Here is a 25,228-nt window from a genome sequence, read left to right on the forward strand (position 1 = left end):
AGACTGAGAACTCAAAGGGGCCACCAGAGGTCATTTAGACCAAACCCCCTCTCCTTAGAGGGGGTTCGAAAAGGAGAGCATGACTCTCTTCATACAGCCAATCCAACTGATTCCTCTGCTGTTTCTCACACCCAACAGTCCTCCCTTCCACCTCCACATCTTTGCCCAAGCTGTCTCCCTCCACGCTCTCCCTCTTCATTGTCACCCATGAGAACCTCTAACTTCTTCAAAGCTCATTGCAAAACCCCCTCCCCACATGATTCCCCTACTTCCTGGTGCCTCTTCTTCATAATGACTTTGTACACATATTCTTCCTTTTATATATATATATATATATATATATATATATATATACACATATATATGCATATATACATATATATATATATATGTATATATATGTATGTATATGTATAAACACATTTCAATCCACTCATTAGAATGCAAGCTCCCTGAAGTCCAGAAGGCAGCAACCATCTCATTGCTGACTTAGGAAGCCAGTGCCAACAACAATTACTCTTGATATCGATTATAGTCATTCTTAATTGAAGAAGGCCCTGACATCAGTGAATGATGATTATGTTGGTTAAGGGAAGGGAATGTTGAGCAAAGGCATCCTTCTCAGGCCTCAGCTCACCAGGCTGAGAAGAAAAAGGACTTCTCCTTAAGTAAATGTTGATCTAGCACTACCATGGACCGGGCAATGTGCTAACTGCTAAGAATTCCAAGAGGCAAAAGACCTGCCCTCAAGGAGCTTACAATCTAACAGAGGAGGCAAGCTGTAAACAAAGAGATACAAAGCAATCTCTATGCAACCTATAGCAGAGGGAAGATCCTGGAATTAGGAGGATGGGGAACACTTCCTGAAGAAGGTGAGCTGAGACCCAAAGGGAACCAGGGTGGGCAGCGGTCAGAGGAGGGAGATCTGGGCATGGGGATGGCCAAAGAGTACACCTGGAGGTTCGACATAGAGGGGCTTGGGCATGGGCCAGCCAGGAGGTTGAACTATGGTCACTGACAGAAGAGAAAGGGAAGGAGGTCTAAGAAGCTTGGAAAGATTACGAAGGGCTTTGAAGGTCAAACAGCATTTGTTATGAGCTCCCGGAGACCACAGGGAATCACTGGAGTTTACTGAGTAGGAAGGCGACATGGTCAGACCTGTGCTTGAAAAAAATCACTTTGGCAGCTGAATAGAAAATGGATTGGACGAGTGGAGAGAGACTTAAACCAGCTAATACAAAAGTGAAGGTGTGAGGTGTTGAGGCCCTGAACCAGGGAAGGGGCAGGGGCAGAGGAGAGAAGGCCGCTTATTCAAGAGTTGCTACAATCGACAGACCCTGGCACCACACTGGACGTGGGGGTGCGAGTGAGTGAGGAGTCCAGGATGATCGCTGGGTTGGAGCCTGGAGAACTGGAGGATGCTGTTACCCTCCACAGGAATAGGAAAGGTAGAAAGTAGTGAGGTTTTAGGAGAAAAGATAATGAGTTCAGTTCAGGTCTTAAGTCTTAACTGGACATCCCAGTTCATTTTCAAATCAGAGGCCAGCAGAGATATTGGGGAAAAGATTTGAGAGTAATTAGCATGGAGATGGTCATGAAATCCATGAAATCACAAGTGAAGTATATATGGGAAAGAAGAGATGAGGGTCCTGGACAAAGCCCTGCAGGTCACCTAGGGTTAGGTGGAGGAGGAGGAGGATCCAGGCCCCCAACCCCAACAGTAGAGAGAGAGGGAAGGGAGGATCAAAAGGAGAGAGCGGTCAACAAGGCTGTCCAGGGGTCCAGAAGAATGAGGATTGAGAATAGGCCATGACTAATTAAGGGGCCACTGTCTGGCGCACAGTAGGCCCTTAAATGTTTGGTCATTTTTAAACTGAAATGGACTGGCTTGAACTGGACTGAAAAGGGACAGACCAGGGCGGCTAGATGGTGCAGTGGATAGAGCACTGGCCCTGGAGTCAGGAGGACCTGAGTTCAAATCCAGACTCAGAAGCTTAATAATTGCCTAGCTGTGTGACCTTGGGCAAGTCACTCAACCCCATTACCTTGCAAAAACAACAAAGCAACAAAAGAACAAAAACAAAAAAGAAAAGGATTCAATCTCAGCTCTGGCGCTTTTTAGTGTCTGCCTCCCAGCTGTCCAGCTCCAGAACCAGGACCCTCTGAGAGGTAGAAACCTGGCCATCTTTGGCCATACAAACACCAGGGGAAGGCATGATCCAGTCTGAGTGAATTCCTAGGGAATGCTTGGCCTTAGACCTCCTTTGTGGGGCTTCTCACACTTGTTTCAGTCTGAATTGTGTTTGTTTTTAATTCCATGAGAAGGTTCCTGGATGTCATGGGAGGGGCCTGGCAGCTGGACCCAGCTAGAGCCTGGGCCCTGGAGCGACTCCCTTACCCTCCCCCACTGGGCAGTGACAGCCTTAACCCAAGCCATGACCTCAAGGAAGCATCTGGCTTGGGGATCCCACTCAGGGGGCCATGGCCTATTCTAGCCAGGAACCACTGGATGACGCAGAAGGGCAGGAGTCCCCAGAGCAGCAGTGCTGCGGGCCAGGCGGTCCGTAGAGTGTCCATCTGGAGAAGAGGGACAGCCCTCTGGGCACGTGCAGGAAGGACTACCAAAGGGCTCCACCCTTCCCTCAGTGTTCATTCTCTGGGACTGAGAACACAACTGCTGCTCCCCTGGCATCTTTAATCCCAAGAAAGAGTTCAAATGAAAACAGGAAATCTTCACTTTGGATTCCCCCCAAGAGGGTCCTTTGCTTGGCCCGCTTTCTGGCTTCCCCCTTCCCAGCTTCCATCTGGGCCATCTTTCTCTCCCATGGGTCAGGAGGCAATCGGAGGCTAGAAAGTGATTTAAATTTTAATGCAGATCATGCTTAATTAGGGAGCCAAATTAAATTCAGCAAATCACAAGCATCCATTCAATTCAATCAGATCTAAGGAGCATGTATTAAGTGATTACTATTCGTTCAGTTATCATTTATTAAGCGAGTGCCACAGAAACACAGTGGCCTCAGGGACAGGAAGGTCTGACACATACAGATGGTGTGACCCTGGGCAAGTCACTTCACTTTCACCTCTAATTCCTCACCTCTAAAATGGGGATAACAACAGTCCCAACCTCCCAGAGTTATCATGAAGATAAATGAGTTTTTAAAACCTTCTCCTCTGGGCTCCCATTGTCCAGCATTATAGTCCGATCCCTCTCAGTGTCCAGCCAATACTTGAACAATAATGAGTACCTCTGGCAGAAGCATCCACCTCTGGTCAGGTGAAAGTGCTGGCCCTGGTGAGCATGTGTTCCAGGATTACCCTGGACGAGGACCCTCTGCCTGAAAGCAGCGTCATATGACCAAGGGTCCGAGGAAGCAAGAAGGCCCGGTCCTCTTTTTCTCACCCACTCTCAGGAATCTCCCCTTCCAGACTTCCCCTAAACCACCCTTTGGAGCCTCAAGGTTACCATCCATTTCTCATCTCCAACAACTTTCTCCTAGAATCACTGTTCAGTCATTTCAGTTGTGTCTGACTCTTCATGACCCCATTTGGGGTTTTCTTGGCAAAGACACTGCAGTGGTTCGCCATTTCCTTCTCTGCTTCATTTCACAGATGAGGAAACTGAGAAGAACAGGGTGGAGTGACTTGCAAAGGGTCGCACCACCGGGGCCTGGCCCTCAGTCCACTGTACCACCTAGTCACCTGGCAAATAGTAGGTGTTTAATAAATGCTCACTGAAGAAATAAAGAAATGAATGAATGTCAGACCTGTCCCACTTATTAGCTTTTCTTTTTTATTCTTTGCTATCAAATGATTCTCTGAGAAGGAAAAACGGGGACATGCCAGGAATTCAGGTAAAGAGAAAATAAATATTTTAAAAGTTGTTTGCTGTTTTTAAACAAAGCAGTCAGATCAGCCAGATGAACTCCACCAACATCACAGTTTTGCTAAGGGTCAATGCGATTCTCTCCTCTGGTCCTTTCCACAAGAAAGGACAATCAGAGAGGCCTCTGGCTTTTATTTAGAACAATAAAACTTGTCATTTCCAGAAACAAAATGGAACAGCTAAACAAAGTCCAGTGTGAAGCATTAGGTTATCATAGGTTATCACATCATATCAGCTCTGTAGCACAGGACAGGCCCAGACACTGAATTTTTCTGTTTCTTTCCAGATAGATGTCCTGCTTCTTTTCTGTCCCTGCTCCCACTGGGGGATGTGATGGCCTCAGGGTACACTGCTCCCCCTCCCCCTCACATACACAGCTCAGGTCCTGGCCCTGACTCTGGCTTCTGCCCACCACTCTCTGCAGCTGCTGGAAGCGGGGAGGGGAGAGAAACAAGAGAGCCAGTGGTCAGGTCAAAGGCAACAGAACCTCAGAGTTGAAGGTGATCTCGCTGTCCATCAAGTCCAGTTTGTCCCTGAACCAATCTCCTCTACACTATCCCTGACAAGTGGTCATCTGGCTCTACGTGAGGCCTTCCAGTGACAGAGGCGGCCCCGCTGCACTCTGGAATATCCCTGATAATAGCAGGACTTTCTTTCTTACATCCCTCTAGACCCATCATTCCTGGCTCACCCTTTGAGCCCAAGCCGAAGAAGTATAATCTCTCTTCTGTATGACAGCTCCTCAAATAGCTGAGGACAAACATCGTGTCCCCTATTATAGTGAAATAAGGCCATCCACTGGACACAGATTAAGACTGATGACTCACGACCTCAGTCAGAGATCCACCATCTACGGTATAATCTAACCAGGCAGACGGCCGGCGAAGAGCAGGGCAAGCAGGGGAGCAAAGCCACAGAGGGTCATAAGAACACAGACTCAGAGCAGGAAGGCAGCTCAGCCACCGTCTAGTCCAGCCCCCCATTCTGTGACTACTAGAGCCCTAGGGTTCAAGGCTCTACCCACGAGTCCCATCATGAAGAGGCAGGCCACAGAGCTGAGACATGAGCCAGGCTGCAGGAGACCTTGCAGTCAGTTTTCCACTGTCAGTCAGTCCTCAGTTTCCCATCCAGGCTTCTGCCATGAGTATTCACACTCCAGAGAGAGAAGCAAGCACTTACCGTGGCTGATGCCGCACCATGTCCTGGCAGTGGAAGGTGATGCTCTGGACATTCTCATTGACTGGGGCTCCCGCTCTCCCCTGCCATTCTGATAGGCTGGGAGACACATTCTCTGGCTCCTGTGAAAAACAACAAAAAGAGAGAGCAGGTATGGTCAATGGCAATCAGTGGAAACATAGAGGGTCCTCAGTTTGTGGGAAGAGACAGGAGCAAGCCAAGGATTAGAAAGAACCCCACAGGGGCAGCCAGGTGGCATAGAATGGATAGAGCACTGGCCCCAGAGTCGGAAGGATCTGAGTTCAAAATCCGACCTCAGACACTAATTACCTAGCTGTGTGACCTCCCACTGCCTTGCCAAAAAAAGCAAGGACCCTACATGCAGAATCAGAAGGTATCACCAAGGTCATCTAATCCAACATGTTCATTGTAGAGCAGAGGGAAATGAGGTTCAGAGAGGTGGCAGAGTCACAGGGAGTAAGTGATGATGCTACATTTGAACCCAGGTACCTGGTCTTCAAACTCAATGCTATTTTTAATAAACTATTCTGCATCTCTTGTAGAAACTTCTGCTCTCATGTGAATGGGGGGAAGGGTACCACTTCCTTTTAAAAGATTTTTCTTTCTCTTTAATTGTTGCAGTATGAAAAATGTTGGTCTTGGAACCTTCCATACCCATTCTCCCCATTCTACCCCCCACTACTCTTTATTTAATCTTAAGCAGGTCTGGTCAATCTACAAAAAACAGCTTATAGAGCAAACACATGCTCAGGATCTCATATATACAATACAACTAGTGAACGGCCAGTCATCCGGTAACATCCCTAGATTGGCAATTTCCTGAGTTACTCTATTTAGCCAAATAGAAGAATGCTAAGCTCTCTTCAGGAAAATTAAATATATCTTGGGGCAGAATGATCGGGCCCCCTAAGTGGTCTGACTCTAATAATGTTGAGACATCAGACCCCCCCCCCATGCTACATGCTTCCTGGGGGACAGTAGGTAATTTCTTCAAGATCCTTTGTAGTTCCTGGTCACCAACTCCCTAGGCTGCCTACCCTCCAGCAAGGGTGTCTCTCTTCTTTGGTGATAGGCTAGTCTGTCAGTCAGGACTTGAACCCTGGTCCCTTCAGTTCCCAAAGCAGCTCACTATTCACTATACCCCACTACCTCTCTTTTTACCTTAAATTCAGCAAAGGGGCAGCTTTGTAAGCTCTCAAATAGCATGCTGACTCAGGTGGCCCCACCTGTTGACTGGCAAGAGGACTGGGTTCAGAGGTACAGACCTTAAGTTTAAATCTCCATTCTATAGATTCTTCTCTTTGTCATTTTGGTGACCCGCTTTCCCTCATTGGGCCTCAGTTTTCCCAACTGTTAAAAAAGTAAACTGGACCAGATTTCCTCTAAGCACTCTTCTAAATCACTTTGCTACCAGTCCCGACTATGGAGGTTTTCCCCCCCTTTGGTATGATGCTTGACCACTCACATGACACTTAAAATCCCTGGGCCTCAGTCTCCTTTTCTGTAGAATGAGGGTTTGGATGAGATGAGCACTGAAGTCTGCTCCAAGGCTAACATATGATGGTCTCTATGTTCTCACCTAATTGCCCCAAGTCAGCAGGATAACAGAACTGAACTCATTCCCATTTACTTTCTAGGGTTTTTAATGAGCTGATGAATGTCCTATTTCCAAGTGGCCTTCAAAGTCTTAGCACACAGATTCCCTCTGCCTTTCTGCCATCTCACTGCAAAGAGAGACCGGTCTTTCTAGCTAGAAATAGCCTTTATCTCCCACATCCCATTAGTCCTTTTGATAAATTCAGTTTTCCATTCTTGTTGTAAGAAAACCAACATTTTTTCCCAGCTTAGCTAAGTAACTTGGTTTACTTTTAGGCCCCCGGACTTCTATCTCCTCTACTTAGCTTTATCCTCTATTCTAAGCACCACATTTTAGGGTCAGGGGCACTGGAGAGCTGGGGGGACCGCCTTGCAGACCTTCGTATCCAACTTTCTCATTATAAAAATGAGGAAACTTGGACCTGGGAAAGGACAATGATCTGCTAGCTGTGTGACCCCCGACCTTCTCAGTCTGACTACTTATTGTAAAACGGAAATAATAACAGCACCCACTTCACTGAGTTGTGTTGTGAAGATTGAGGAGACAATGTTATGAAGATGATATCACCAAGAAAAATGACTCTGAAAGATTTCAGCAAGTAATGATAAAGCCCGAGTCTAGAGGTCTGAAAATGAAGCACAATCCCCACTTACCGTCAGTTGCAAAGGAAGTCACATGTTTTTGGACATGGAAATGAAGGCATTTGTTTCACTGGACTGTGTATTGTTTTTCGCATTTCAAGTTGAGGAAAAGGAAAATAGGAGGCATTGAATAAATGTATGTAAAAGTAAATAAAGGAGTGAATGAAGAAATAAATCAATGAGGAGGAATGTATGTATAGTGCTATGCAAACCTGAAACACTATACAAGCTTTAGAGTCCATAATGGTTATGATTCTGCAACATGCATTTCATACATGTAAATATGGGATCATCTCTAACCACACACACACACACACACACACACACAGTCAGGACAACAATTCTGAGACACTCAAATATCTAGAAATTGGCCCTGAAACTTGAGGTACCTCCCTTTCAACAAAAAAGACCTGCCCAGAATATCAGGAAAAACAACTCCTACAAAATCCTGCCTTTTATCAGCATAAAAATGATATTGCCCTCAGGTCAGAGACTAGATGACTATGTATGGGAAATGATGTTGTGTAGGGAAAAATAAGCTTTCCTTTCTGCTTTCAAATCTGCCTTTCCTTAGAGGAGAAAAAAATTTAGAAGGGGGGAACAGCAGAAAGAAGAAATGCTTATGAAGGAGAGGAGAGCTATGGGTCCCCTTTAGGTATAGTCTGAGCCATTCAGAAAGAATTCAGTTCTATTTAACATATTCGTTTATTTAAACTGTGAAAGTATCTGAAAAAGATATAGGTCTTGGTACGGAAGGGCAGGCTGACCTCAAGGTCAGGAAGACCTGGTCTCAAGACCTAACTCTGACATGTACTGGTTTCTGTGACCCTAGAACATTAATTGGTTTGATGTGACACCTCGCTAAGGTAGGGGGCCTTCATTTTTGTGTATTTTTCTGAGCCTTCTGGGGAAACCAAAGGACCCTACTGAAAATGTCTTTAAAAGCGTACAACGCACAGGATTACCAATATAAAAATATATTAAAAATCAGTTCACAGCCTCTAGTGAACAAGTTCTGATTTAAGCAATCCCACCCCAGGACAGGAATCACCTCGACATATTTGCAACAAGTTGGGAGGGGGAGGAACCTGCTACTTCCTGAGGCACTTCATTCCAATCTGGCTGGACTGAATTATCAGAAAGTATTTGCTCCCACAGGACCAAAATTTGCCTTTCTATATCAAGGGCCTGTTGCCCCTACTTCTCCACTCTGGAATCCACAAACAGAACCAATCTAGTCTCTCTTCCCTAAGGAAATCCTTCCAGTATTTGAAGTCACCAATTACAACTTCCCCAAACTAAAGATCCCCAGTTCTTCAACCAGTCCTTGTAGGCCATGGGGTCCAGTGGTCCGAGCTCCAGATGGTCAATGCCCTTCCTAAAATGTGACCCACTGGTCCAGTGGTCTTATTGTTCTTCCCAGCTGAGTTAACCATGGGACTGGAAAAATCAAGGAGGGGAGTGGGTGAAGAGTGGGGTTGGAGTGCTATGTGGGTCCTGGAATGTCAGGATGAGGATTTTGGCCTTTAATTGGAAGACAAGGGAGTCGATGAAGGGCATGCCTTCGGCCTGGCTAGGAAAAGAGCCAATCTTTACTACAACCATCTTTCTTTGGATTGAATGGGAGGGGAGCCAGGTTGAACTGACGTAAACTGTGAATCATAAAAACCTTTTAAAATGTATTCAGGCTTTATTACTTTCATACACACGGAGCAACTACAATTGGGCCAATGGATAAATTGAAAAGATTCTGAGCAGCTGTTTTAGCAAAACTGTGATTTATAGCAAGACTTAGTGCAGGGTCTGGCATTCAGTAGGTGCCTGATGTTTATGGATTGACCAAACATTATAATTGTGGGTACTGCTATAGGGCCTCCGACTTTCCAAATTGCTTTGACCTCCATTCTCTCTCTCACATCCTGTTAATACTTTTGCATATAAATGAATATAGCTTGTCACTCAAGGAGCAATGAAGATCAAGTGGCACTGTGAATCTGAGTAGGATGCAACACATTACCAATTAAAAGTATACTAAAGAACAGGCTACAAATTAAGAAGAAAACTGAAATTCAGAGGCAGCAGGTGGCTCAGTAGACAACATCTTGGGGCCTGGAGTCAGGAATCCATGGTTCAGGTTCAGACTCAGATTCGTATTAGCTGTGTGACCCTGGGCAAATCACGCAACTTCTGTTTCCATAGTTGCAAAATGGGTATGATTATCATAGGACCTACCTCCCATGGTTACTATGAGGAACAAAGGAGAGGTCTGATCTTTGTAATTCTTCACTGACCTTCAGTCTGTCCTCTGGGCCAAAGCAGACCCCTTTCTAATAATCTCCTTTTCACATGATACTTAAGAAAGTTATTATTGAGGCTAATCATCACCAACCAGTCCCATGAGCCAACCTTGAAATGGCACAGTCTCCACTCCTGTTCCAGCCCAAGGGACGCTTTCCTGTACACCTCCCAGGTTGTCTACTTCTGTTCCACTACAGAGCCCTGCAAACTGAATCTGCCCCTTTCACTAAAGCCTGACGGGGGCAGAGTACAGCCCGATTATCACCTCCCTTGTTCTGGGCCTCTGGGTACACAATGAGATAAGCTTCCCTAAAAGTCAGCTTTTCACACTGTGGCCTCTCCATGATGCCTTTTCTGTAAAGCCCCCCCCCCCCCCCCCCCCAGTGCTATGGAAGTTGATTTTCTAAACCAAAGAACTGGACTTTACATTTAAGCAAGTCAACTTCTCTGGAGATGTTGAGAGGAAAATTGAAGTGGAAGGTGGAAGGTCGCTCTCAGGTTTATTCAACACCCAGAAAAAGGAACCCCTCCCCACCAAACAGTTCCACAGACATGCAAAGTGTTCATCTGGTTTCCATTTAGTCACACACCCCTTCTCACTATGATGTTTGGCAAATCCCTATTTTTTATTTAACAAAGAATATCTTGTTCCAACAGTAACCATTAAAGTCTTTGTAAGAACTATCAGATTGGGTCCACTAGGTAGTGGATAAAGCACCAGCCCTGGAGTCAGGAGTACCTGGGTTCAAATGGTCTCAGACACTTAATAATGACCTAGCTGTGTGGCCTTGGGCAAGCCACTTTAACCCCATTTGCCTTGCAAAAAAAAAAAAAGAACTATCAGATAAAATCTGTAGCACAATTTGGGAGGTGGGGGTGGGGGGAGGTGCTCAGTCCAAATAGCTCTTCCTCTTCATCTCTGCCTCCTAGAAGCCATAATTCCCTTCAAAGCCTTTCCCAACCCCTTGGTTAGTCCTCTCTTCATTCCAGAAAGCTCAATGCCTTTCCTAACACCTTGGTTAGACCTCTCTTCATTTCCAAAAGCTAAAACCAAAACCAAAAAAATTACTTTGAAGTTACTTAGATGAGAGCTTCTTCTTGTTTCTCTTCTTCTATGTTGTTTCCTGGTAGAATGGAAACTCTCTGAAGGCAGGAACTGTCTCGGTATCATATTTCAACCCCAACCACCCTTTGGGGCATCTTTAATATGCCAACAAGCATATTTATTATTATTTCTTTAACAGAAAGGCAATAACAAATGTAAAGAAAATTCTAATTGGTCTCAAGAAGCTTATGTTCTAAAAGAGGGAACAATGTGTAAATAAATTGTGAGAGAAAGAGAGGGACAGGAGGAAGAAGATGAGTCAATGAAGGTATCTGAAAGGAACCAAGAAAAGTCTATAATTAAATTGAACTGGGCTGGGTGGCTCAGGAATCAGGAAGACTCCTCTTCCGGAGTTCAAATGTAGCCTCAGACACTTAATAGCTGGGTGACCCTCAGTGAGTCACTTAACCCTGTTTCCCTCAATTTCCTCATTTATAAAGGAGCTGGGGACAGAAACGGCAAACCACTTCAGTGTCTCTGCCGAGAACATCCCAAGAGTCACAGAGACTTGAACACAACTGAACAATCAACAACAAAAGAGTGGACTAAACTTAAACTGAGTAGTGGTCCAGGAGGTCCACTCGGGTTGACTTGGGGTGTGACCTCTCCCCTCACCAAGGTGCTGCCTTCCCTCCCTCCTTACCCCCCCCCCCCCATCTAGAGGAGGGAAGAAAAAGGACCAAATCAGAAGGGGTTGGAAGGAGATTAGCCTCTTAGGATTTTAGAGCATTTGGCCATTCCCCAGGTCTAGAGTAAAGGTTACAGTTCCGCTGATTTCCATTATCTGCAAGGCTAAGGGGGAAAAAAAAGGAACCTAAATAATAACTTCATAAAATATCTCAAGGCTCTGGCAATCTATTAACAAATTTAGCTCCAACAGCCCCTCTTTTGACCTCCTTCTCATTCTCTACAGCAAAACAAATTCCAAAACCATTCATGGTTAGAAAAAAGGAAATCACTAGAAGACAAATCATGCTAAACATCAAAGGCCACCCCCAATGATTTACCCGGTTTCCATGGCTTTGGGAAGAGTAAAGGGGGGGAAGGCGAGTGGAGAAGATTCACCATGTTGCAGAGTTCCACCAGAGCTAGTCTCCAAGAAGTCAGGACTAAGTCACGCTAGAAGCGCAAGTACAGGAAAGGCACAGCTTCCAGGAGAGAGGGCGCTTCTAGACCTCCCGGGAACTCCTCCATCTGCCCACCGGCTAAGGCTACCCTCTCTCCAGCTTTTAAAACTCCCTCTCCCAGAAGCTCCTCCCCGCCAGAGGCTCAGGAAGCTGGATTAGAGCGGAGTCCCACCCCTGGGCTTGAAAGATAAACAGCTGCAGAGTCTTTACAGACAACTGAGCCCAGTCTTTGATATCTAGAACCTCACACTTTATCCCCCCCAAACCCTCCACACCTAAACAACCTTCCTTACTACAGAGGGCAAGACCATTCTCCCAGAATCTCAGGCTCCAGCCTAGGAGTCATTCTGACTCCTCTCCACCCCCCCCCCAACTTACATCCAATAGGGTGGCAAGGACTGTGGGTCTCCCCTTTGTGGAACATGCTCCCTTCTGTCCTCTTGGCACTGTGGGCAACCTGGCGCAGACCCTCATCTACCCTCCTGGACTACTGCAGGAATGGGGTTGAAGAGTCTACCATTCCAATCCACTGGCCTCCCGGCTGTCCCACGAAGAAGGCCCTGGGAATTCTGCATTGTCCACCATTCTGGGATCACTCTCTCCTCTTCTTCACCTACTGACTTTCCTGGGCTTCTGCTACGTCCAACTAAAATCCCAACTTGTCCAAGAGGTCTTCCCCAACCTCTTCAATTCCAGTGCTTTCCCTCCAATACTTACTTTCCTATTTATCCTATTCTATTTTGTGTAGAGCTCACTTCGTATATTTTTGTATATATTTTGTCTCCCTACCTTAGGCGGTGAGGTCCCATGAGAACAAGGACTGTCTATTGCCTTTTTGTATCCCCAGAACTGAACACGTTAGCTGCCACTTGGAAGATACTTAATAAATATTGATTGACCGCAGGCTTTTCTGTTTAGAAAAGCTTTTATCAAAATATATACAGAAAGAGATATATACGAACAACAGACAGCAAGTTTTTAAGAGCTTCCAAAGTTTCCTCCTTGGAGCACTGACATTTCAAAGACATGCTAAAGGAAAAATAGACCTCGCCCTCCAGGAGTATACATTCTAATATTGAAGGATGCCATATAAAAGGGGATAAAAGGAGGGGAAGTGGTGCCCATTCAGGGACTTGAGAGGCTATAGTCTGGGGTGGGGGGGGTCTGGTCTTTTGTCTTTGCTCGACTACACCTTCTGCTCTAAGTGATAATTAATCAACATCAACTTCTCCTATGAATGGCATTTTGAGGTAATGGTTTAATATCTCAGATCTTGGCTCCGAGGCCTGCTCCACAAGTGACCAATGTCACCTCTTTCAAAGGTCATCTGACCTCTCCAATTATCAGAAAGAGCAGTGAGATGCAGACACCAGGGGTGTCAAACCAAACAGAGGTCACCAAAGCAAATCCCTGCCTCTAAATATTGACTTAGAAACCCACAGGTTAACGTTCGTATTCTGTCGTATTTTTATTTATTTGGTTAGCCACTTCTCAATTACATTTTAGTCTTGTTCAGGAGTGTGGCAGCTGTACTGGACACCCCAGGGATACAATATCTGGGATTCTTTCTGCAGAATCAAATAAACTAAAACAATTCTAAGAAATGCACTGGAGGTGGAATCCCTGGGTTGCTCTTCAGTCATTTCAGTTCAATCTGACTCTTCAGAACCACATTTGAGTTTTCTTGGCAGAGATACTAGAGTGGCTTCCTTCTCCAGCTCATTTTGCAGAAGAGCAAACTGAGGAACACAAGGTTAATCTTGCCAAGTAGTTGAGACTGGATTTGAACTTGGGTCTTCCTGACTCCAGGCATGGCCCCTAGCTGATCTGGAGTCTCAGGACCCTCATTCAAGACGCAGGTATGCCCCTAACTCGTGCCCTTCCCTCTTGTTTAAGAGTTTATTCTGGGGCAGCTAGGTGACGCAGTGTATAAAGCACCAGCCCAGGAGTCAGGAGGACCTGAGTTCAAATACGGTCTCAGACACTTAATAATGACCTAGCTATGTGGCCTTGGGCAAGCCACTTAACCCCATTTGCCTTGCAAAAAAAACCTAAAAAAAAAGTTTATTCCTCAGTGGATGAAGGGATTTGGACTAATGGCTGCTTATCAGATCTCAGGAGCAGAGAGATGGGAGGCACCCCAGAAACCATCCTTTCCAAAGTCTTCATTTTTACAGATGAGGAAACAGAGGTCCAAACCAGTTTAAGTCATGTGCCCAAGGTCACACAAGTGGAAAGTATCTGAGGTGAAGGCCCAGTGCTCTAGAGTCAATGTTCTTCTGAACACCAGACCCGGGCATTTCATTGTGAGGGGCTCCCAAGGATAGCTTACAGTGCCTGCCAATGAATGCAAGTAGGTGAAAGTCCTGTTTCTACTGGTCTAACCAGCCCAGCAAGTTTTCCTTTAATAAAGACTGATTGCTCAGGGTCTGGCCATCTGAACTACTGGTCATCGAGAGGAAATATCTAAGGGGAACAATTGGATGTCTGAACTAGAACAGAGAATTCACATCTGGTTGACTTCAAAGGAACCAGAAATTTAAAAAAAAACTTTATAAATATCTTCTGCTTTTCTTGCATGTTCATTTGGGGTAGCTGGGTAGCACAGTGGATAGCACACTGGCCTCAGAGTCAAGAGGACTGGAGTTCAAATCCAGCCTTAGACACTTGACGCTGACTAGCTGTGTGACCTTTACCTGACTGCCTCACATCCAGGACCACCTCCACTTGTCCTGATTTCTATCTGGCCACTGGACCCAGATGACTCTGGAGGAGAAAGGGAGGTTGGTGACTTAGTACAGCCCCCCTCACTTGAATCTAGTTCCCTAGCTTGTCATAGCATCACCTCCTGATGTCATGGCCTTCTTTGAGAATGAAGGATAAATATCATCATCATCACCTTCATTTCTGAAGGTGATTTCTTTTATCAGAATCTTTTTAAAAGAAAAAAAGGAAATAAATATGTCCAGTCTACAATATCCCAGAAACATTCCTCTCCTCCCCACCCCATATCCACACATTAGACTGAGAAGTGTTAAAGATGGGAGTGGGTGGGAGAGGACAGAAGGGGAGCAGAGAGAGGTCTGTATTAAAATTACTAGTCTTCCAAGGCTCTTGTTGGAGTTGAACAAGTATAGAACTGAAAGCCAAAAGACTACGGATAAAACTCTGTCTGACGCACTTGTGTACCCTTGAGTTAGTTTCTCTTTGGCTCTCAGTTTCCCCAACTGTAAAATTAAAGAGTTGAACTAAGGTCCCATCCAGCTATTGAGGTAGCACCTAAATTAAATTAAATATAAATATATACCCACTGAGTATATCAGGGGGGAATCCTTCTGCAAGGGAGCTGAACTAGATGGCTGCTAATTCTTCTTCCAGCTCCCAAAATTCTGTGATTACAAAGGGTCCAACAGGAATAAGACAATAAACCAGAGTTCAATTGAAAGAAATGAGAAGTGAACAGGGATTCCAAATGAGGGGTATGGGAAATTATGCAAAATTATTGAAATGATGCCAAAGTATGCCAGAAACAGAAAGCCTGGAAACCCACCATCCTAATTGTGAGCACAGCATCGTACAAAAAGGTCAATAGGAAAATGGGATCCATGGCAAAATAACAACTTTTATATAAAGGATATACCTGTATAGGGATATATGAACATGGTTATAGTTTGAAGAAAAATTGGTATAAATATGTAGAATGAATTAAAGCACCATCACTGCTTTCAAAAACCAGTTGAACAGATGTCTGAGAATATCTAGTACATGGCTCCTCACTTGATGGAATGGCTCACTTTGGATCACACAAGTAGGGAACAGCCACAGTGGGATCTGATCCCAAGGCCTCTATCTCAAGCCTTCTTTCCACTGTGTGGGGGACTGCCTGCATAGTTTAAAGATGCAAATAAACACACCAAGGTCTCCAAGGATTCTAAATGCTGAGTTAGAAAAGTTACCCTATATTATTATAAAAGACTTAGGGCAAGAGGAGGCATTAATGATGCTGGGAGACAAAGACACAGAGAGGCAGAGGGAGGGGGGGGAGAGAGACAGAGAGATAGAAGGAGGACAGGAAGGAGAAAGGGGAGGGGGGAGACAGAGAGAGAGAGAGAGAGAGAGAGAGAGAGAGAGAGAGAGAGAGAGAGAGAGAGAGAGAACTACAAAGAAAAAAAAAGAGCCAGGAAACAGTCCCAGGTAGGAGGGATCACAATGCAGAGTACAGAGCCTGGAGACAGGAAGATCTGAGTTCAAATCCAGCACAGACACTAGCTTACTAAAATACTAGACCCCGGATAAGTCACTTGGTCGCTTCCTACCTCAGTACCCTCATCTGAAAAACCAGGATAATACCAACATCCACCTCAAAGGGGTGTTGTAAGGATACAATATTATGATCACTGTTCTTCCTGTGATTTATGTAAAGACCATGGACAAGGTCAGGATGAGGAATGGATGATTTGAGAGCTACACTGACAGAGGAAGTAACAAACTGAGAAGACGAGAAGGGAAAGAAAAGGGGAATAAACCTCTCATAAACTCCTACTATGTGTAAGCCACAATGCTAAGTGAGTTTTTATTTCTTTTTTCTTTTGGAGGTAATTGGAATTAAGTGACTTGCTCAAGGTCACATAACTAGTAAGAGTCTACAGCCAGAATTGAACTCAGGTCCTCCTAACTCCAGGGTTGGTGCTCTATCCATTATACCACCTAGCTGCTCCTTGTGCAAAATGTTTTGTATAAATATAATCTCACTGGATCCTCACTGAGGCAAAAAGAGGTGAAGTGACTTGCCCGGGCTCACAAAATTAATAAGCACCTAATGAGATCTCCTCTATCATGGTTCTCAGAGTATGGTCTGAGTACAACAAGGGGTCCCCAAAACCCCTCAAGAAGTCTGCAAAGTAAAAACTATTTTATAAAACTAAGGCATTTTAATTTATGGTAAATAATGATAGCTATAGCACACAAAATGGGAAGTTAGGTGGTGCCACAGTTCCTAGATTACTGGAGTTAGGAAGTCTCATCTTTCTGAATTCAAATCTGACCTCAGACACTAGCTATGTGATCCTGTTTGCCTCAGTTTCTTCATCTGTAGAATGAGTTGGAGAAGAAAATGGCAAACAACTCCAGTATTTCTAAGAAACCCCCAATATGGTCACAAAAAGACCTGACTAAACAACAATATGGCACATATAAACAAAAGCTGGGGACTAGAGGGTCTGGGTTCATGTTAAGAGGGCAGAGGGGTCTTCTCGATAGCATAAGGTTTAAAAACAGCTGACCCTATGGCATTACGAACATACAGAGTGATTCAAGGTGCTGGGGATATAAAGACAATCTATTAGCAAATATTTATCAAGCCCTGGGAATTCAAATACAAAGGTGAAAAATCCTCACCCTCAGGCAGTTTATACTCTAATGAGCAAGATAAAATATATGTGCACATTACAGAATATATAATAATGTGTTATGATTCCATTATATGATAAAATCATAGTACATGATCTATAACTACACAATATGATTATATAAGAAATGCAAATATAACATGTGAAAATTATAATTATACCCCTTGTATATCATGTGTACAGTTATATATGATATATAACATGGAATTTATATTTTATATATATACAATATCATGCATTGTTACATTATATACATATATTTCATGTATAATCACATTATATAATTACAACATATATAATGACAATAATTTATTATAGATGGTTTGTGTAATGTGGTTATATGCCATATAACTATATGTATATATAATTCCAATATATATAATGAAATGTGATCAAATAAAATATCATAAAATAAATAAATAAAATAAAAAAATTAGCACAAGATATAATTAATTCTATATGGTTATTTGATATATCCTATAATTATGCTGCTTAACACAATTATATGTAGGGTTATTATATAATCATTACACAATAATTATATAATCACATAACAAATGTGACAAGAAGAAAGAAACAGCTCTAATAGTTGAAGGGGTTGGGAAAGACTTCCCATAGAAGGCCATGCTTATGTTAGTCATGGCTTGTCCTTACTTCTTGAAGATCATGACTTCGGGGAGGTGATATCATGACAAGCACATGAATTGCATGTGAGTGAAGGGGGGCTATGCTAAGTCCCCAGCCTCACCTTCTCCCCTGGAGCCCTCTGGGTCCAGCAGTCAGATAGGAATCAGGCTGACTGGAGACGGCCCTGGATGCAGTGAACAGAAGCCACACCCATTCAAGCGCTTAAGGCAAGTCAGAAAGAACTGAAGCAAAGAATGGTTTCTTTCGCATAGTCTAAATGAATAAATATGAGAGAAGATGCTCAGAGTTTGGGCTGAAACTGCATCAATTGCTGTTTACTTTCACTCTGGGCCAATCCATTCCAAGAGGCAAAAGTGAGAAGGAAGCACATTCCAAGCACAGGGATTCCAAGCTTGTAGAAATGGGGAGATAGGAGCTAAAGGACCCCTTGTACATGACACCAAAGGGGTCAGAATGACTGAGTCACAAAGTACACAGAAAGCAGTACTTTGTAATCAAACTGGAAAGACAAGAACGGGGCAGATTTTGAAGAGAATTAAATACCAAGAAGGATTTTCTCTTTGATCCCAGAGTTAACAGGGAACTGGTAGAATTGATTACCAAGGGATGAGAGGTCAGACTGTCACCAGGCAGGCGAAAAGGAGGCTGACCAACAGACCAGGTAAGAAGAGATGGAGACTGGGGGAGGGAAAGGAGGGGACTGAGGGGAGAAAGATCTAAAGGTAGAAACATGGAGATTTAGCTACTGACTGGAAACATGAGATGAGGGAAGTGAGACAGGAGTCACTGATGGTGGCTGGAAGGACAGCGACACCTCATTATTAACAAAGGAAATCAGAAGAATGGGGTTGAGGAGAAAGCAAATAATTATGGAGGATGGGTAAGTAAGTAAGAGATCCAGTGGATCTCTTATGGAGTTAGTTAGTTCGTTAGTAAGAGAGCAGTGAGTAAGAGGAGGACGGCCAGATCAAAATGACCAGGAGTCAGTGGGTGCTTCAGGCTGCAGCTCAGGAGATGAGAAGAGGGCTGGGTGTCTACATCTGGAAGGCCTCCTCAATCGCATTTATTTGGCCCTCAAACAACTTTACTAAGAGCTCAAATGATCCTCACCACCACCCTGGGAGACAGGTACTGATTATCCCAACTTTACCAAATGAGAAAAGTGAGGCAGACAGAGGCTAAGTGACTGGCCTGGAGTCACACAACTAGTGTCTAAGGCAGGATTTGAATTCCCAACTCCCAACCCTCTGGTAATGGGATTGTAAAGAGAGAAGAGGCCTGGGACAGAACCCTGATGTGTACCTATCAAAATCAAGAGGAATTCTCCTTAAGTACTAAGAAAGTCCTCTCTGAGTGATTGCCTATAGACTGAATTGACTTCAGGGACCCTCAGAAGCCAGTCTCTATAAAGCACCGTGTTCACAACAAGCACGTGGCCTGTGTGAGACCAGGCTGTTCACACCAAGCACTGTCCACATCACTGGAGACAAGGGTGTTCACACTATGTACATGGCCAGACTACAGAGGGTTCTGAATTCCAGTCTGAAGAGGTCAGACTTCATCCACCAGGTAGAGGATGGCCACTGGTTGAAATCAGAAGAGGGAGTTGGTAAATATTCTCATCTGCCCACCTAGGCTCACCTGAAGTAGGGAGAGACGAAAGGCGGGGAGACCTAATGAAGCTGTTGCTGGAGTCCAGGTGTGAGCTGATGAAGAGCTAGGCCAAGCAGCTGTCCTGACACTGATAGAGAGGGACAAATCATAACTACCTTCAATGTATTATCTATTTGCTCTGAAAATGCAAATGATATCTATGGCACACCTACCATCTACTACAAAGAGAAAATCTCGGTCAATTAACCAGCTTTTTCAAAGCATTTGTGTTTTTGGTCAGAGAGAACAATAAAGATGCTAATGATGATGGAGAGATGTATGATGGAAGGAAGGGGTCTGTAGGATCACACCAATGGGGTAAAAGGGAAGCTCCAAGAAATGTTCAAATGGAAAAGGAAGAAGACCAGTCTCTGAGGAAGAAGGACAATCTACACACAGACCCACACTAGAGATGTCCAAACGGAGACAAGATATGGAGCTTGGCACCTAGGACTTATGGACAAGAGAGGTACACAGTGAGCAGAACTAAAAAGGTCGTGATCAGTCATTCATATATCAAAGTATCATTATCATCATCATCATCATCATCATCATCATCATCATCAATTATTCACAGCATCAAGAAGAGTAAGAATTATGTTAGCATCACTAACAATAGCAATGCTACTCTGAATGCTATCACTAATAGACACTTTGGATAAGGGAGTTTAAGAACTGAAAGACACTAAGTTAGTCTAAAGTCCAAGTTGTAAGTGAAGGAAAGCATAAATAATGGACATCCATGTGCTTCTTCTTCTTCCCTTTTCCCTGCCTCTACCTCACAGAGAGTTCTGTTCACTGTCTGACCATTAGAATGTCAACTCCTAGAGAGGGACCATGTTTTTTGTAGCTTTTGGTATCTCAAAGGTTTAGTACAATGAGAGTACAGAAAGCATCTAATAAATGCTTACTATTAACTAGATGACTGACCACCTCTAGACTGTCCATTCTGCTGGTGAAGAGCTCTAAAAACAATAACCAAATTTTCCATGATAACCTTTTTTTGGTTTGTTTTTAGGTTTTTGCAAGGATAATGGGGTTAAGTGGCTTGTCCAAGGCCACACAGCTAGGTAATTATTAAGTGTCTGAGACCAGATTTGAACTCAGGTCCTCCTGACTCCAGGGCCAGTGCTCTATTCACTGTGCCACCTAGCCACCCCTCCATGATACTTTTAAGGGTTGCACAATAATCCCATGGAGAATTTCCCACAGGTCCTGATATTATGTAGAAAGACTAAATGACTTGTACAGCATTCCATAGCCAGGAAGTGTCTAAGCAGAGCCTGAGCCGACATCTCCATAGTCTTAAGCCCAGTGCTCTGTCTGCTGTTAATTATTCCTAACAATCAATCTATGCTGATATGGTCCTTTGAGGTTTATAAAGTCTCAAGCTCCTAACTACAATGGAAGAGGAATTAAATAGTCTAGTCAGAGAGGAAACTGAATTTTTCCCTTTCCTACTGGTACACAGTAAGGGCTTAATGAATGCTTATTTGCTAACTCCTAAGTATTAAAGCTCAGCAGTGGGTAGAAAGGGCTGGTATGTGTGTGTGTGTATATGTATAGGTATGTGTGTGTGTGTACACTAAGTTTGGGTATCCAGATCTGGTATGTGTGTGTGTAGCTATAGATAAAGATATAGATATAGATGTAGATGTAGATATCGATATTGATATAGATAAACAGATATAGGTATAGATAAAGATATATAGATTAGCTGTAGATGTAGACAAAGTCGAAGATGTAGACGTCGAAGCAAATGAAGATGAAGACAGATGTAGACGTAGACATAGATATAGATAAATGTATAGATATAGATACAGATGTATAGATATAGGTATACATATAGATATAGATATGTACACATAACAACAGATGTAAACAAACATTCACACATGTATTCACACACACACATATATATGGACTAAAGCTGGGTTAGAGATCTGTATGAGACCCATGTATGTAGGTATATATAGCCAGTGTTTGTTTACATACAAACACATGTATGTTTACATGTGAGATGCAGATGTTCAGAATAAGCCCCCCCACCTGAGCTCTTTGCTGGCCCTGGGGTGGAGCCTTCCAGGATCATGTTGGTCTGATTAGCCACAGTCAGACAAATGGGCATTTGTTTCAAACATAGTGATGTCATCTTGGTCTTCTTCAAAAATAAAGGCCAAGAACCAAGCTGGACCAAACATACACACACACACACACACACACACACACACACAACTCATAAACATACACATGTGTGTCTGTATAGCTGAAGCCTGGATCTATAACTCTGGCACATGTCTATGTAAACACACATGTACTTATGCATGCATGCTTGTATGTTTACATGTACATACAGGTGAACGTGTGTTTAAATCTGAGTAGTCTTAACCTGTGACAAAGAAGATGCTCTCCCTATCCCTGGGAGTCTGCCCTTCTCATCCAAAGGGTGGAGGACAACAGGGGCTCAGCAGTCAAGTGTGTGGTGCCTCATGGAGCTTCTGAGTTAGATGGAAGGTCTACTCTCTGCCAGCTGATGAGAATGGCAGCAACTAATGAAACAAACTGGATGGGGAAATGAGGGGGGGAGAGAACAGCATGGGGCCAACATGGGTGCCACCATAGGGCCATCAAAGTCTCCCTCATGTTGTTTTTTAACTTTTCTGAGCAATAACCCTGATGTGGGGGGCACTCTCTGGCTTTAGGGCTCATGGTTTTGAGAAGCCAGAGCACATAGGGCTAATACCAAAGTTGGTGGACCCCCCACCTTTCCCATTTAAGATTCCTCAGCCAGAGTGATGGTGGTTGCCCAGTATATGAATGACAGCACAGATGCCTAGCCAGAGGACAATCACTCTTTTTTCTCCTAATAAATAATCATCCCATTGTGGTTAGATGCTAGTGAGCAGTCCTAGACTGAAGAGCTGTCACAAGACAGCAGGACACAAAAGAACAAAGATCACGCGTCCTATGATGAAGACAGAGAGGGCTCTGCCAGCTGGAGAGATCACCTGTAGGAAATAAAAGTGTTCCTGATGGCACCTGGGTAGAAGACAAATGAATGTGTCTGAATGATACTAGCACATTTGGCCTGGGGAAGACTCTCGGGACCAAGAGAGCCATCTGCAAGTATTTGATGGGCTGTCATAAAAAAAGAGAGATTGGCCTTGGTTTGCCTAACCCCAGAGGGCATAAGCAGGAGCAAACGAAGACCATTTCCTATTGATCCAGGCCAACCAAAAGGGGAGTGCTTTACATCAAAGGAGAGTGAGTTCCTCATCATCAGTCTTCAAGCAAAAACAGGATCATCAGTGGAGAATAGAATCATCCAAAGAGCATTTACTAATTATTTTTTTATGGGCTGGGAGCTGGGGGAGAAGAAATTGCAAAGACAAAGGCAAATCAAGCCTTGCCCTTAGGAAGTTACAGGTCTAATGGGGGAAATGGTATCTGTTGAAAAAAGGCAACTAGATGGCACAGTTGGTAGAGCACTGGCCCTGAAATCAGGAGCACCTGAGTTCAAATCCAGCCTCAGACAATTATTAACTGCATGACCTTGGGCAAGTCACTTCACCTTGACTGCCTCAAATCCAAGGCCATCTCCAGTCATCCTGATTCATATCTGGCCAATGACCCCAGATGGCTCCAGAGGAGAAAATGAGGCTGGCGACTTAGCATAGCCCCCCCCCCCATCAAATTCAATTCATGTGCTTTTCATGACATCTCCTCCCTGTCATGGTCTTCTTTGAGAATGAACTAATACCATCACCAGCTGTATAAAAGGGAGGTGAAAGATATTAGAGGCTGATGGGACTGGGAAAAGTCCTGCAGAAGGTGGGAATTGGAGGTGCTTTACTGGTTTGTGGGGTTTTTTTTTTTAGTACTTATAAAACATTTACATGAACTAGCCTGAAGCTTTTCAACTGCCTCTATTTCTATGCAAAGTCAGCTAAGTGGCACAGTAGACAAAGCACCAGGCCTGGCTGGAGTCAGGAAGATGTTTTGAAAACCTGTGTGACTCTGGGCAAGTCACTTAACCCTGTTTGCCTTGTTTTCCTTATCTGTAAAATAAATTGGAGAAGGAAATGGCAAACCACTCCAGGATCTTTGCCAAGAATATCGCAGAATCATAGAGATGGATATAGCCATTCCCAAGGGTAATTTAGTGACTGGCACATTAAAAGTGAAAAAAAGAAACTCAATGTCCAGTTTTATATATACAGTTTGAAAGACTTTCTCCTTCCCTCTGAGCCGGCCATTGATCGGAATCATCAGGTTTGAATCTAGGACAGGTAGGCCAAGAAGTCTATCTCTAACACAAGCTATGTGACCAGAGGCAAGACCCTTTATTTCTCTAGACTCAGTTTCCTCATCTATAAATGGGGATGATACCTCTAAGTGCCTACCTCACACAATTCTCAGTTTTTCCTCTGAGATGAACCCTCCATCTACTATCCTTCTCAAATAAGATAATAGCAACTTTAAGTGTTAAATAAATAGCTGCAATTATTATTAATGTCTAATCCAGTGTTGATATTCTTACTTGGAGAATGAGCTAACTAACTTTTGATGTTGTTTTAGAAACCCACCCCCAGTTATCAGTTTTCCCATTTCTTATTAAAAAAAGGAGTCACTGCTAATGGCAATGGGGCAGGTTGGCCATGAGCAAAAAGTGGTCCCTGTCTAAGATTTGGCTGCCTAGAACTGAGGAGAATGCCCCCCCCCAGAATCTGGTTCATGGGCCACCCCATTAGTCTAAGTTCTGGGGCTGGGAAAGTTGCCCAGTTCCCCTTTTCTACTTCATTTTTCCCTGGAGTAATTCAAGTCAAAAGCAGAAAAGGGACACAATGCAGACAAACCAGACTGACAGGCATTTTCACCTAGATTCCCTCTCCCAAAGGCATCGATGACCAGATGCTGAACTGACATTCATTTGGACAGGCTGGAGCCAGAGCCCCGTGGGTGAGTTTTTGTCTAGTCACTGGATCTCTCTGGACCTCAATTTCCTCTCCGTCAAATGAAAGGCACTAAAGGCTTTCCAGTGTTAACTCTATGGGGACTGATGTTTAAATCACTCCTTCTCGCACCTGGGATCAGTGAAGGAAGGGAGCCAAAATCTTCAGACTCAAAGTAGAGAAATGTAAGCTTTCAATCCAAGAGTGATATTTTTGTCATCTCTTTTAAAAGTTTGGCTGGTGATTCCTGAGTTCTCTGAAATGTCAGCTTCTTTTTTTGGCTGTCTACACTTGCCTAACAGTCTTGCCTCTAGTCTCCAAAACAGGCCATGTCCATCCCCATTAAGCTATTTTTTTTGCTTAATTGCACAAACTGCCCAAGGATAGATATCACCATCACTTGAGGACATGAATCTGCAAATCTCTGCCTTCTGAAATATGCTAAGAGGAGGCAGTGGTGACATGGCCTATCTTGCCCCGAGGAAGCCCTCAGCAGGATGACGATGGGAGGAATGTAGGGTATTTGGTTTCCACAGGGAGGAGGCTGTTTAAGATACACATGACAAAGTCTGGGGTCTGCCTATGGCGTGGTGCCTACATGCAGGTATGTGAGAGTGAGACAAAGGGGGAGACAAAGGAATTGACCCCAACCAAGCACAGAACTGGGAGAGGTTTCCCAACCTGATCAGACCTGAGATTAGATCAGGCCTGCTCCA

General features: G+C 44.0%; 1 protein-coding gene across 4 annotated transcripts in view; it reads right to left on the reverse strand.

Moving 5' to 3' along the window:
* Nucleotides 1–25,228, reverse strand: part of FAM13C (family with sequence similarity 13 member C) — an 86,745-nt gene that overhangs the window by 40,080 nt on the left and 21,437 nt on the right. For all 4 annotated transcript variants that reach the window (XM_074232286.1, XM_074232288.1, XM_074232287.1 and 1 more), the window contains exon 4: nucleotides 5,066–5,184. In XM_074232286.1, the coding sequence (XP_074088387.1) occupies nucleotides 5,066–5,184 (119 nt within the window). The remainder of the gene's footprint in view (nucleotides 1–5,065; nucleotides 5,185–25,228) is intronic.

The sequence above is a fragment of the Macrotis lagotis genome, chromosome 4 (assembly GCF_037893015.1).
Source record: "Macrotis lagotis isolate mMagLag1 chromosome 4, bilby.v1.9.chrom.fasta, whole genome shotgun sequence".
Classification (NCBI taxonomy): Eukaryota; Metazoa; Chordata; class Mammalia; order Peramelemorphia; family Peramelidae; genus Macrotis; species Macrotis lagotis.